General features: G+C 43.6%; 1 protein-coding gene across 1 annotated transcript; it reads left to right on the top strand.

Annotated features, from left to right (window-relative positions):
* The first annotated feature begins 4,025 nt into the window (after positions 1-4,025).
* net1 (neuroepithelial cell transforming 1) lies at positions 4,026-11,390 on the top strand. Its single transcript, XM_059326281.1, has 9 exons — positions 4,026-4,299; positions 7,126-7,233; positions 7,377-7,541; positions 8,028-8,090; positions 8,314-8,487; positions 8,593-8,850; positions 8,946-9,116; positions 9,338-9,524; positions 9,633-11,390. Exons 1-9 carry the CDS (start codon positions 4,207-4,209, stop codon positions 10,085-10,087), a joined length of 1,674 nt encoding a protein of 557 aa, XP_059182264.1. The 5' UTR covers positions 4,026-4,206; the 3' UTR covers positions 10,088-11,390.
* The last annotated feature ends 1,470 nt before the right edge of the window (positions 11,391-12,860 follow it).

Here is a 12,860-nt window from a genome sequence, read left to right as displayed (position 1 = left end):
CTAACAGAGCTATATTGTAAGGGGTCCTTTGATCTCTGACCTCAAGATGAAATGACCTGAAATGACCTCAATGAAGAAATTGAATGCCATTTTGGGTAGAAACCATGCAGTTTTTCTCATACAGTACACGTGTAATTATTGCTGATTGTATTTGAATATTTCTGCATACTGAGGTCCTTAAACTGGGGCCTTGGTATTCCATAAATCTGGTATGACTGGGAAGCTGAGACTCTTGTGGATTCAATGAGTCCAGTTTTATTTATGTGTGATTATGTTAGTCAGCTTAGTAGCATTTCATTGTAGTGTGTTTCATTGTAGTAAAAACTTGACCTCACTGTATAAAATGAGCTGTTGTGACCATAATCTCAGACACTCTACAATCACAAACAAGAGACCTAGATCATTCAGAGGATGGATGGCTTTTCTTTATATATTGACAATGTGGGGGTTTCTCAACAGATTGATAAAAAAAGTGTTCGCCATCCATTTGTGGAAAAATGCAATTCTTGCAGAAAAAGTTTAAATACCAAGTCACATGGATTTTTCTATGGTGTTCCTTAAGGTCTTGGTGATTTAGTGAAATATTTTGGAGGTATTTTGACAATTTTTATCAATTCTTGAGTGGTCGAAATGGCACAATTTAACACGAAATCTGTGTAACAAATGCTATCAACCCAAAAATTGCTGCAGCAACCCAGTCCTCTAGAAGAGCTGGCACAATGTTAAAGCTAATAATGCAGCCTGTGGAAGGAAAAACTGTGGCTTGCAAAATCATTGTCTGACTAAAGACATTACAAACATTTAAATAACTGACATTTATTTTCACTCAGACATGAATAAAAGTAAAATAAATGAAATATTGTAGCTACATTTTAAAAGTTGCTGACTAAAATGTTAAGTCCACCCCTCCCTCCGTCAGCAGAGGGCAGCAGCACTTCCACCCTACTCTTGTTGTTTTAAATCAGTCAGCAGTGTTTTTTTTGCCCGGAGCGGACTGCTCCGTGCTTTCCCCTCAGCTGTAATTAGGCCCTTTGCGTCCCGTACTGCTGATGTGGAGGTGCAGTTGAGCTCAGCTCCTCAGGCCTCGGGGCTCAGTCCGTCCCTGGCACGGCATAGGTTAGACAGCGGTGAAACTGCATTACTCATCCTACTCCAGCACTATCGGCGAAGACTGGCGTGTATGTGTTTTGGAGTGTAAATCACTGCTGTGCTCCAGCTGCAGCTCAGTGTGACTAGAGGCTACGAGGCCAGGCAGGCCGGGCCATGTCGTGTTTAGTTTTTATAGCGGCTGGGCCAGACGTACAGCTGATTCAGCCGAGGTCTCCCCGTGCAGTGAGTAATAGCAGGACTGCACACAGTGTCTTCTGAAGGCTCACACTGTAGACTACACACAGACAGACAGATTCACTTTTTTTATTAGATCCTCTCTGACTCCTCAGTCTGCATAGTTTTTCGCTCTGCTGTCTTATCTCTCACTCCCCTCAAATCTTAATTTGTTCTGATTCTGAAGTCACTTGATCCTGGTGGTTTATGGGCGTCCTGTTGGTCTGCAGCAGATGAGCCCTCCTGACCGCTCCATCAACAAAAAACAAGGTGTCAACATCTATCCACCTCCATCAGCATCTGTGTTCTGCAACAGCATGAGGCCTGTGTCCTGTTTCACACCTCTATGTTGACCCAGGAGGATAAAGCCATGAGCAGGCATGTCCATTTGCCCAAAGCACACACACATTGTGACACCATTCCCTGTAGTCTCTCCATTAGACCTAACACCTCCACTTTTTGCTGTGCATTTGTGTACCAGCTGTATGGGTGTGTAGATTCTGTGGCTTCAGGTGTGGTTGTCCTTCAGCCTGTCGGTGTGGATCTTGTGCATAAAAAAGAGCCACATGTTTGATTTCGCCTTCTTTGTCTTTACTGAAACTGGCCAAGATGCTGCCCTTTCCCCCACTATTAAGACCAATCAACATATGGCTAGTAGTGGCACCCCTCCCCAGTTGCATTCAATATACAGGTTTTAGTTCAAACATCTGGCTGAATGTGTCACAGTGCCCCCCGCTATTGATATTCTAATTGATCACCTCCCCCAGTTCAGCTGATGAGGCTGATAACGGCTCTGTTTTAAGGCAGAGAGCAATTCCCCTCAGAGCAGAAACTGCTTAGATTAATGGCTAACAAGAAATGCCCATGTCATAATGACTTTGTAGTTTGTTAATGAGTATATTTAACAGAAGTTGGTATTAAAAAAAAAAACTTGTACCTGATACCAGACCTGGTATAAATTGATATTTAAATAATCCCTCTTTTGTGTTTTGATGTGTCCCATCTTGACTGTCATTAATGATCACTGTGATTTAGTCAAATAAGGATGGAACTGAAGTTGAATCAGTTGGAATTATGGGTTTTTAAGTTTAAGAGTTTCAGTTTGTTTTATTAACTATACGCAACTAAACGAGCGTGTAGACAAACAGACACACAAACTGAAGAATCCTGCACACTGATGTGCAACATTGCCCACAATGGCCTTATACACCAGAGCTATTTGAGTAATGACTACCACAGAATATAGGGAGGGGTGATGGGCAAATGTGTGATTACTTCTAGTAAGTATATCATCATATCAGCCTACTCAACCTTGGAACTGTCCACCCCATCCTGTCCCATCTTCCCATCTGCTGGCGTCCGGCTGCCTTCGTGTGTGTGTGTGGCTTTTGACCTAAGAGTTTCACTGTAAATGACGTACATGTTATTTTGAGTTTTCGCTTTCATTTTACCGAAAACGCTGCATGTTTTCATGGAAGGCTGGTTATTGTATGCATAAATTCTCCTGGCAACTACTCACCAAGGCCTTCCTGTGCACTATGAGCAAAGTCAGATATTGTAAATTATATATACAGAAGATTGTGTATTATATAATATATTTGCATCGTATATTATATATAATAACATACTCATGTACGAAAACATAACTAGACAATATGATGACGATAAATATATCCGTAATTAATTGTATGCTGATTAAGAGACATTTATAAGTATGAATTGTATTTTTTGATTGATAATGAATGGATGCTTTTGGTAAGGATATGTATATCAGTAATGAATTTATATTTTTAAGATAAAAGATAATAACTATTATCTTTATTGAAATTACAAACCGAACCACAGGGCTGGACAATGTCAAGGAAATCAAATATCCCAATACTTTTGACCAAATATTGTTATCGATATTCTGACTATATATTTAAGAGTTGATTATTGGTGCTTTTACAAAATGAGATTTTTGGATAAGTAATTATCAGTAAAGTGGACATAATGACAAATAATTGAACAGCTAAAACAGTGTGGTCAGTTCAGAAAAATTACATCACTTTACTTTATTGGAGCCTTTAAATGGAAAGACAACATTAATGTCATATCCATATTTAAAATCTAAGACTGGCATCATTTTGTATAGTCTGAACTGAAGTATTAGTTTGAACATAAAATGTATCTTCAAAAATCGATTTAAAAAAGAATTAGCAAATTTTTGCAAACACACATGCAGTATACAGCAATAGGCATTACCTTCTAGTTAATCCATGTAGACTTTTTATTTATTAATTGAAGTGGCAAAAAACATATTACATTATGATTAAAAAAATGTGTCCATATTGCTCAGCCCTAGTCGCTGTGAGGAGTCATTAGCATTAATGTGTCTACTGATCATTCCTCAGGCTTTAACTTTAACCCAGTTCCCTGAGAAAAACTCACATGATGTCAGATAAAGTTTAACATGCATTCACCCTCATCAGAGTTGTGTTTAGCAGTAAGCTTTGCCCATGATCTAAGAAATTCTCACTACTGTTTTCACTCTGAGTGGATGGATCAACAGAGCCTGCGGGCAGCTTCTCCCCACTTCCAAGTAAACCCGATCCCACATCATCTGCAGCCACGAGGGCTGAGCAGCAGGCTTGCTCCTCCCCGTCTGTCCTCCCGGTATAAAGCCCTCCCTCCCTCAGCCTACCTCAGAACAAAGTTTGGAAAGTGTGTGTTAGAGGAGCTTCAGAGAGCTCTGGCTCCTGAAGGAAGAAGAATACACACAGTATTTATTTATTTATCTTAATTTACTCACACAACCTTTGATTTTGATTTTTTTTCTCTGATGTGGATTACTTGAAGCTGACTCACCAGGATTAAAAAGAAAAGGATATTTTATTGAAAGCTATGGTGGCTTACGATGAACTGGGTAGCTTGGTGCCTACGAAACGGACTCTGCAAGTGATAGACTGCCAGAACCAAGCCAACAAAGAGTCAGAGGTGAGATGCAAAAAAATGACTTTGTTTTGCTGTGTCCTTTAGCCAATGTTTGTCCGGAACTCATTTAAATGAGGTCATATCTGTGTGTCAGATTGTGAGTGAATCAGAGCCTAACCCTGTTTTTATCTCGCTTAGCCACACAGTATTTGTGTGGGATCGTGTGTGTGCTTTGAAAGATGAGACTTTGAACTTTGTGCCTTGGCTCGTGTTTGAGATACTGGCTAACCTGAAAAAGTTAATCATTGGATTACACTGCACCTACAAAGCTGTAAACATTGAACCAACCCCCCTCAGAGTTGCGTATTCCCAGTCTGTTCTTAAATGTGCATCCCAGCAGACTGCTCAGCATGTGTGGGATATGGAGAGAGCAGGGGGTAAACTCCCAGTCAACAATGTCTCAAATGACTTTGCTCTGACCTCCTGATATTTGAAGTGGAACCAGTTTATCTTTGAATGCAAATTCAGCCCAGCAGCCTGAGAGCCTTCCTTCAGCTGCAGGCACAGGTGGAGAAACCCAGGTATGCCCTCAGTGCTCATAAAAAAAGCCACAACTTCAGCCTTTTCCTTCCCCCACTGTTCTTTCGGAAGAGATTTCAGGAAGATGCGGTTTCATTGACGGTAAATGGCTCGATAAAGCAGAAGTCTAAGGACGATTCATGAAGTGAGTCCTGTTCTCACTGCACTGCACAAGCCTTACACGTTGCACTGACTTATTGATGACCTCGACTCTTTCATTTGCGGTCTGACTGTTCTCCTCTCTGCTCCTGTCAGCTCAAGCTGTGCTGTAATCCCACGGACACATCTGGAACTTTAGCTCGCAGCACACACAAGGTTACATCAAAGGGAGAGCACAGGAAGCACTTGTGGGATCGTGTAATGCTAGGTTGCACATACAACCCCCATTCCAAAAAAGTTGTCTGAAACAGAAATAAAACAGAATGTGATAATTTGCCAATCCTTTTTATTCAGTGTTCAAACGGATAAACTCTACTCAACTAAAGTGGTTGTATTTACATTTTGCACAGCATCCCAACTTTTATGGAATCAGGGTTGTACGTATGTCTGTAGGATCGTTGCTCCACTGATAATAGTAATCCAATGCAGCAGCACAAACCCCGGATCCGTCTGGTTTCCTGAAGTGAGCCAGACTCGCCATAACTCCACAGAGTTCCCGGGTCAAAGCGCCAGGAATAGCAACTTTCCCCCCTGTATGTTTCGCTTTACAGCTGATAAACAAAGACTGGGACCAGTGGTCTTTTGTTATTCTGGGGTCGGTTTCCAAAGGACAGGAAGGGCAGAATGGCCAGCATGCGTTTCCAATGTTGACTTTTGAAACCCCCACCCACCTGAAATGTTTGTTTTTCTTATGTTATTTTTTGTTTCTATTGATATTAAAAGGTCACCAAATAGATTCAAGAAGGTCTAGTCCCCACAGACCAGTCAGAGAAGTCCTGTGTCTGCATGGAGCCCACAGTCAGAGCAGCTGGCCTGTGGCTTTACTGGTCCCTGCCACTAGAGGGCTTGCTAAGTTCTAAGGCTGTCTCTGGTCCAATGTGGAGACCCAGAGCAGACTGTGACTAGACCGCAGCTCACAGGCCGCACCAGCCCGAGTGGATCTGTTCCACAGCTGTGTCCGCAGAGCCCGGAGCCTCAATGGCTGCTCTGTTTCCCAGATTTCGCTGAGCCAAGGCAAAACCCCCTTTGGCCTGAGTCAGGAGAAAACACATACAGCTTTTAGCAGTGCAGTGCTCAATTTCAGAGAGCAAGCCCTCATTAGTGTGAAGTTCTTCAAATGCAAAATGTTTTGCGGGGAGTGCAAACTTTGGAAATGCTAATTATGGCTGTCTCATGGCTCTGTGGGCTGAAATCATTACCTCAGATCTTCAGCTCTTTGATTCCTGCAGCCTGTTGTTGTTGGCACGAGGCCAAGCAGCTCTCTCCTTACTCCCAGCCTCAGGGCTGGGTGAGGGGAGGAGAGAGATTGGGGGGGTCACCTGGCCCAGGTGTAGTGCTGCTCTCACGCGAGGCCTGTTGGAGAGCCTGTCTCGACTTGCAGCCAAAAACATGGCCGTGCACCCCCTGCGTCGCCGCACTGTGTAAACACTTGAGAGGGGACAGATTCACTGTCTGTTTATGGCTGCTGCTCCTTTCACCACCAGCAGCAGTGGTCTGTTTTACTGAACAGTCCTGCCACACTGTCCCTACTGCTCTGTGTCCCTGGGAAAGGCCATTAAGGGGCTGCAGCAATCAGGAAGCATTTATCTCACACTGTTTGAGTGATGGAGCAAATCCACTCTCAAGAGGAGTTGTAGCTGTTGTCAGGCCAGATAGTAGCAGAGTGTGCACGGGGAGGGGTGTTGAACAGCTGAGAGCAGGGTCTCGTGCATTCCTGGCATTCCGCCAGACCCCCTTCCCCTCCAGATCAGCAGTCAGAAAGGGTCTTTGTGCTCAGTGGGCTGGTCTGGCTCAAGACTCTTCACATGATGGAGCCAACAGCTGCTGGAGCTGCTTCCTCCTCCTCAGTATATGTCCGCCGGTCCGCCAGTCTGTCTGTCTGTGGCTCGACCTCGGCTCCAGCTACTCCTATTTCCTCACCCCAAAGCGGGGAGTGGAGTCAATAATGGGGATTTATGACTTGACTTGATGTATTTTATCACAAGGAAGTCACAAGGGAGCGTCTGGACTTAACTGCTGAGGTCTGTGAGAAACTCACAGTTGGCATTACTGACCAGTTTGTTCTGTGTTGCTGCACACAAAACAAAGAAAAGTTTTTTTCTTTTTACATAAAATCACATGACTAATCTCTCCTTCCTTTTGCCTCTTCAGGAACCCAGCACAAAGCGTGTCCGTCCTCTCGGCAGGGTGACGTCGCTAGCCAACCTCATTTCTCCGGTGAAGAATGGGGCCGTCCGGCGCTTCGGCCAAACCATCCAGGTAAGCTGCCATGACAGTCCCACAAAAAAGGAGTTCCTCAGGGAAAGGGGGACCTCTTTGCTGTTCTGCATGTTGCACCAAACAACCTGGTTTCCAATCGCAACACGTCTCATTTCCGGGGCTTCCTCTTTCCCAATCTGCAGGCCTCTTTCCGAGGCGATGGCAAGTCGCCGGGCGTGCCCCAGAAGCCTTGCAGCAAGGCAGCGGCCCCCACGCCGCCCAAAAGGAGGAACAGCATGCTGTGGTCGGAGATGCTAGACGTCCACCAGAAGGGAACTTTCTCCACCAAAGAGATCAAGCGGCAGGAGGTGAGAATGATCACTGAGACATGAACATACAGTAGAAATGGTTTGGACAACAAGCGGCAAAGTTGTAGGAAATGAGTGAACAAAGTCAGAAATCCAGACGTTGGGGAATTCTACCTGTCTGCCAGACTAGTTTCACATACCCCTGTAATATTTGTGTCAAATGGTCTAAATAGGGCTAAAAGCCATCCTGGGCTCATTTCCCAGTCTGTGTAAGCTCACATACACCTGACAAGCCAACAAACTAGTGCTCTCCTGCCCTACATCACCCACTTCTCCCGTATATGTCAGACATCTTAGCCAACTGTCAGAAGCCATAAACGTTGTAGAGAGCAGCCAGGGAGAAAGTCAAAGTTGACCTCAGTTGTTTGGCACCAGTGCAGTTTTACATTTAGTCTAATGGCTAAAAGTTGCAATAATGTAATGGCATCCTGATTTATGTGTTTTGCTAAAAAACGATCTTTTTGTGCCTCCTCCTCCCCTTCTCAGGCCATATTTGAGCTGTCTCGTGGAGAGCAGGACCTGATTGAGGACCTCCAGCTTGCACGCAAGGTTTGTACTCTTTTTGTATCTCCAAGGCAGAGGGAGGACATATTAAGCAAACAGATTAAATCAAAGTCTGGCAGGCCTTTCACACAGCCAAGCCAGGAACTATAAAAAGACAGTAGTTATTCCTCTGTCTTTCTCTTGTACCCTTCATAAGCTATTCTTAGCATCCACCCCCTCTTGGCCTGACGATGGTATTTGACTTTTTTGGCACTTTTCCCGTACACAGGCGTACCATGACCCAATGCTGAAGCTCTCCATTATGTCAGAGGAGGAGCTCACTCACATCTTCGGCAACCTGGATGCCTACATCCCTCTGCACGAAGACCTCCTGGCACAGCTCTCCAAAGCTACGGGGCCAGATGGGACCGTGGGCCAGATCGGACAAATTGTCGTAAACTGGGTAAGTGTCCTTCCAATAAGTGACTCTTTGGTTCTGTTAAAGTTCAGCTGGGCTTCCAGTAAAAAAAAAAAGGCAGCATTAGTAAGTGTCTCATCTCCCCTCCAGCTGCCGAGGCTTAACGCCTACAAAGACTACTGCAGCAAGCAGCTGGCAGCCAAGGCGCTGCTGGACCAGAAGAAGCAGGACCGGCGGGTGCAGGACTTCCTGCAGCGCTGCCTTGAGTCGCCCTTCAGCAGGAAGCTGGACCTGTGGAGTTTCCTGGACATCCCGCGCTCCCGCCTGGTCAAGTACCCACTGCTGCTTAAAGAGATACTGAAGCACACTCCACAAGAGCACCCAGATGCAGCCAGCCTAGAGGAAGCGGTAAGTCAAGGACACAGATATGTTTAACACAGGAAGTGGACATTACCTCTAGACCTTACCTGAAGCTAATATTTTGATTCCCTGTGTGTTTTCAGATCACCATCATGCAGGGTGTGCTGTCTGACATCAACATGAAGAAGGGAGAGTCTGAGTGCCAGTACTACATTGACAAGCTGGAGTATCTGGACGACAAGCAGAAGGACCCTCTGATCGAACAGTGCAAGAGTCTGCTGTGTCACGGGGAGCTACGCAACAAGAGTGGCACGGTGAGCAACAACACACTCCTCACATCAACAACACACAGCTCTTTGGCTGCCTCATCAACACAAAGCTCACATCCCATATAAGGCATCAGGCCTCAATGAAACCCAACCAGCCTCTGATTTAACCATACAAGTATAAACTTTGATAACATCTTCCAGAAAACTTTGATTGGTGGTTATGTAAAATATATGGTTTTAATTTAGTTTTTTTGGTTTTCTTCCAGAAGCTGCATGTGTTCCTGTTTACCGAGCTGCTGGTTCTGACCCGCCCCGTCACCAGGAACGAACGGCAGTGTTTCCAGGTTTACCGGCAGCCAATCCCTGTGCACGATCTTGTGCTAGAGGACCTGCAGGACGGAGATGTCAGAATGGGTGGATCCTTCAGAGGCGCTTTCAGCAACGCAGATAAAGGTGAGTCTTGTGAAAAGTCAATAAAATTCTAGCAGTAAATGTAGGAATAGATGTTTTTTGTTAAAATTAGCAGTTTGCTAATTCTACTTTTTATCACTTTCTCCACAGCCAAGAACATTTTCCGCGTGCGCTCACAAGACCCAAGCCAGGCGCAGTCCCACACGCTGCAGGTCAACGACGTCTTCCACAAGCAGCAGTGGCTCAACTGCCTCCGCAGCGCCATTTCCGTCCACCGGCCCCTCAGCGAGCCCTCCACGCCCTCCCCACCTGCGAGCGACGCCCGATCCAAGCGCCGCCCTTCCTCCGTCTCCGCCATTGTCCACATGGAGGAAACCGACGAGAACTGCCCACAGCCAGCCTCTCAGTCCGCCCCCACCTCACCGTGCAGCAGCACAACCCCCAGCCCCACCACATCGTCCCCTTCATCCTGCTCCTCCTCGTCTTCTTTGTCGACGACGTCATCGTCTTCGACGTCGCCGCTCTCCTCGCCCACATCGCACAAAACCAAAAAGGACAAGAAGTCTCTCTGTTCTTTAGGGAAGAGAAAAGAGACTATGGTGTGAGCTGAGGAGAAGGAGAAAATGGACTCCTGGGTGGACATTTATTTTGTACATAAATGTTAAAACTACGTGGAGGAGCGTGGGACTTGTATTTATGTGTGTCTGCGTGTGTGCGTATTATTACAACAGTGTTCTGTGTTACTGTCCTCTTCGGCAGCTATTTACCTTACCCCTCCATCCAAGTGCATCCCACAGAGAAGCAGTATTCTGGAGAGACATGCACAGCTTCCACCAGCTTTAAAAAGGGAAGCATTATGAGATGCAAACACATTTTGCATGTGTGTTGTTTTCTTAGAGATCAAGGTTGTGCATTCAATCCTGTTTACTATTAATTTGATATTTAAGCATTATTTTAGACCTTTAAGGGGGGCTAATGAAAGTTTTACATTTTTATATTCTAAAATTTATTGTAGTATTTTTTTAGGTATCATAAAGCAGCACTGTTTTAGCTTTTAGGTGAAGTTATTTGAAATTGAGCATATTTAGCAGGCAAGAAAGGAGGAGAATCCCCCCCAAAAGATGAACTCCACAATGCTACAAATCTCTCTGTAAAAGTCTGATTTTTAGACTAATCAGAAGACAGTCTTATTTTTATACATTCCTTTAATGACAGATGTTAGATTTTTCTGCATTTACTGCAGTCAGAGGCATTAATTTATATCCAGTGACAGATGAGACAACAGTCTCTCTGTTTGAACAAACATCACTATGAAGTGTAGTGGTAGCAAATCATCTGATGTCAAAATCATGTCAGAGAAGAGATGAGAAGTTTTGTTTTGAAACAAAATTTTGAACTGAGCCATGTTGGTTTTGAAAAAGCTGACTCTTCAGAATGAAACAGATCACTTTTCAGTGTAGCATCTTGCATGGAGCTTTAGTTGTGGACACTGCGTGCACCAGTAGAGGCAGCAGGATGTATGAACCTGAGTGACAGGAGGGATAAACATTTAGAAGACTGGTTGGTGGAAATAAGAGAATGTTGTTGAAAGCTGAAGGGAAAAGAGTAAAGATGGAAAAAGTTATGTTTTGGAACTGAAATAGATTGTTAACGCAAGTTGCTCAACTTCCTGTATAAGTTGATGTGATATCTTGCTAAAGGATAGATGACAGGTGGTTGAAATCAAGCGAGTGTAATAGATGGAAAAGAGTACGTAGGGGAAGAGAGACAAAAAAGAAGGTATTAGTATGTGTTGACAAGATGAAGTAAAGTGAAGAAAAGAAAAGGGCAACTTGCTTGCTACGAATTGTATGTAATTAAAAAACAATAAAGATCTATGTAAGATTTGCAACTGAACTTTTGGTTTCATGTCTTTGTTTTTACAATTCTTACTGGAGAAATGTGATTATTCACATCAACATTGATACCAGTCTGAAGCTGCTAGCTAACAAGCAACTGACTTACAGGTATAATACTAATATACAAGTATTTATAATTAAATCAGTATGCTTCAGCCAGTTTACAGCCTTTTTCCTATGCTAAGACAACTAGCTGTCAGCAATGCTTAACTCCAATTTCCATGCTAAACTAAGCTAATTGGCTCCTACTTTTGATGCTAGACAAAGCTAACTGGCTGCCAGTTTTCATGATAAACTAGCTTTACCAGCTTTCAGGTTCTATGCTAAACTCAGTCATCAATCGGCCAGTTTTTCCTGCTCCATGCTCTTTTTTTTTTTTTTTTATGAAAATGTTTTTATGATTAACTAACTGGCGGCCATTTTTATGCTAAACTAAGCTAACAGGCTATTAGTTTTCATGTTAAATAAAGTTAACCAGCTGCAAGTTTTTGTGCTAAACTAAATTAACCAACTGACATTTTTTAAATGCTAAACTAAGCTAACTGGATATTAGTTTTCATGGTAAAACTAAGTTAACCCACAGCCATTTTTTATGTTTACTGCCTGCTAGCTGTAGCTTTGTAGTGAAAGGACAGAATAGTGGTATATGAAGATTTAGGTGACAAGTGGATATTCTTAAACCTATTCACCAGAAAGCAAAGTGACTTTCCAAAATTCTCAAGCTACTCTTTTAATAGATTAAAATATACACAACCGGCCTTGTTGAGCTAGGTTGTATGACTTACAAAACACTGAATAGAAGGGTGTTGCAAATGAGAGCAGAAAAAGGAGATAATCATTGATTTATGGCCATGCTTAACTCTTAACTAAACAGTCAGTTCCATGTAGGTGCCAAGAAAACATTTCCAGTGTAAGAATTAGTCAGGATTTGTTTTGTCAAACTGCGACATCACTGCTTGGTCCCTGTTTGTGTTGATAGAGGGCCTTTATTGAAAGAAAACCCTCACTTTGTCAGGTCTGTGATTTACATTTGGAAGACCTGACAAATGATCCACAAGAGCCTCTCAAACGTTTTAATAAACAGATTGGGTTTTAAGGATTTAAAACTGGAGGGACTGCTTGGTTCATATACTGAAGTGTAGCTGGGTGATGATGCAATATAAGGAAAGTGATCACTTGAAAGAAAATAAAGAGAGACAGCTTTATTTCAGCCCTCACTGAGCTTTTTAACTGTGAAACATTAAGTCTTTGCTGGAGCGAGTGATCTTCTTCCCTGTTAATTTGTCTGCTTGGCAGAACCCAATAATGGTCTCGTGTTTGCCTCAGAAACTGAGAGCATTCTCCAAACATTCGCTCATGCTCTCCATACAGTTGCCCATTTACTTTAATGGATGTTGAACATGTACCAGCATTATAGTTATTGAAATGGGCTCTGCTCGGTTCTTGGGAAGCAAAGTAGCTTGGCCTGCCGATAGTCTAT

Source organism: Centropristis striata, chromosome 22 (assembly GCF_030273125.1).
Source record: "Centropristis striata isolate RG_2023a ecotype Rhode Island chromosome 22, C.striata_1.0, whole genome shotgun sequence".
Lineage (NCBI taxonomy): Eukaryota > Metazoa > Chordata > Actinopteri > Perciformes > Serranidae > Centropristis > Centropristis striata.
The sequence above is the reverse complement of the archived record's forward strand: the minus strand, read 5'-3'. Positions and strand labels throughout refer to the sequence as shown.

What these genes read in the sequence shown, in the direction of transcription:
- net1 (XM_059326281.1), top strand. Translation starts at nt 4,207, where the DNA reads ATGGTGGCTTACGATGAACTGGGTAGCTTGGTGCCTACGAAACGGACT. An exon ending in AAGAGATCAAGCGGCAGGAG is followed by an intron (nt 7,542 to 8,027) that starts GTGAGAATGATC and finishes TCCCCTTCTCAG; the next exon opens with GCCATATTTGAGCTGTCTCG. An exon ending in CAGCCAGCCTAGAGGAAGCG is followed by an intron (nt 8,851 to 8,945) that starts GTAAGTCAAGGA and finishes GTGTGTTTTCAG; the next exon opens with ATCACCATCATGCAGGGTGT.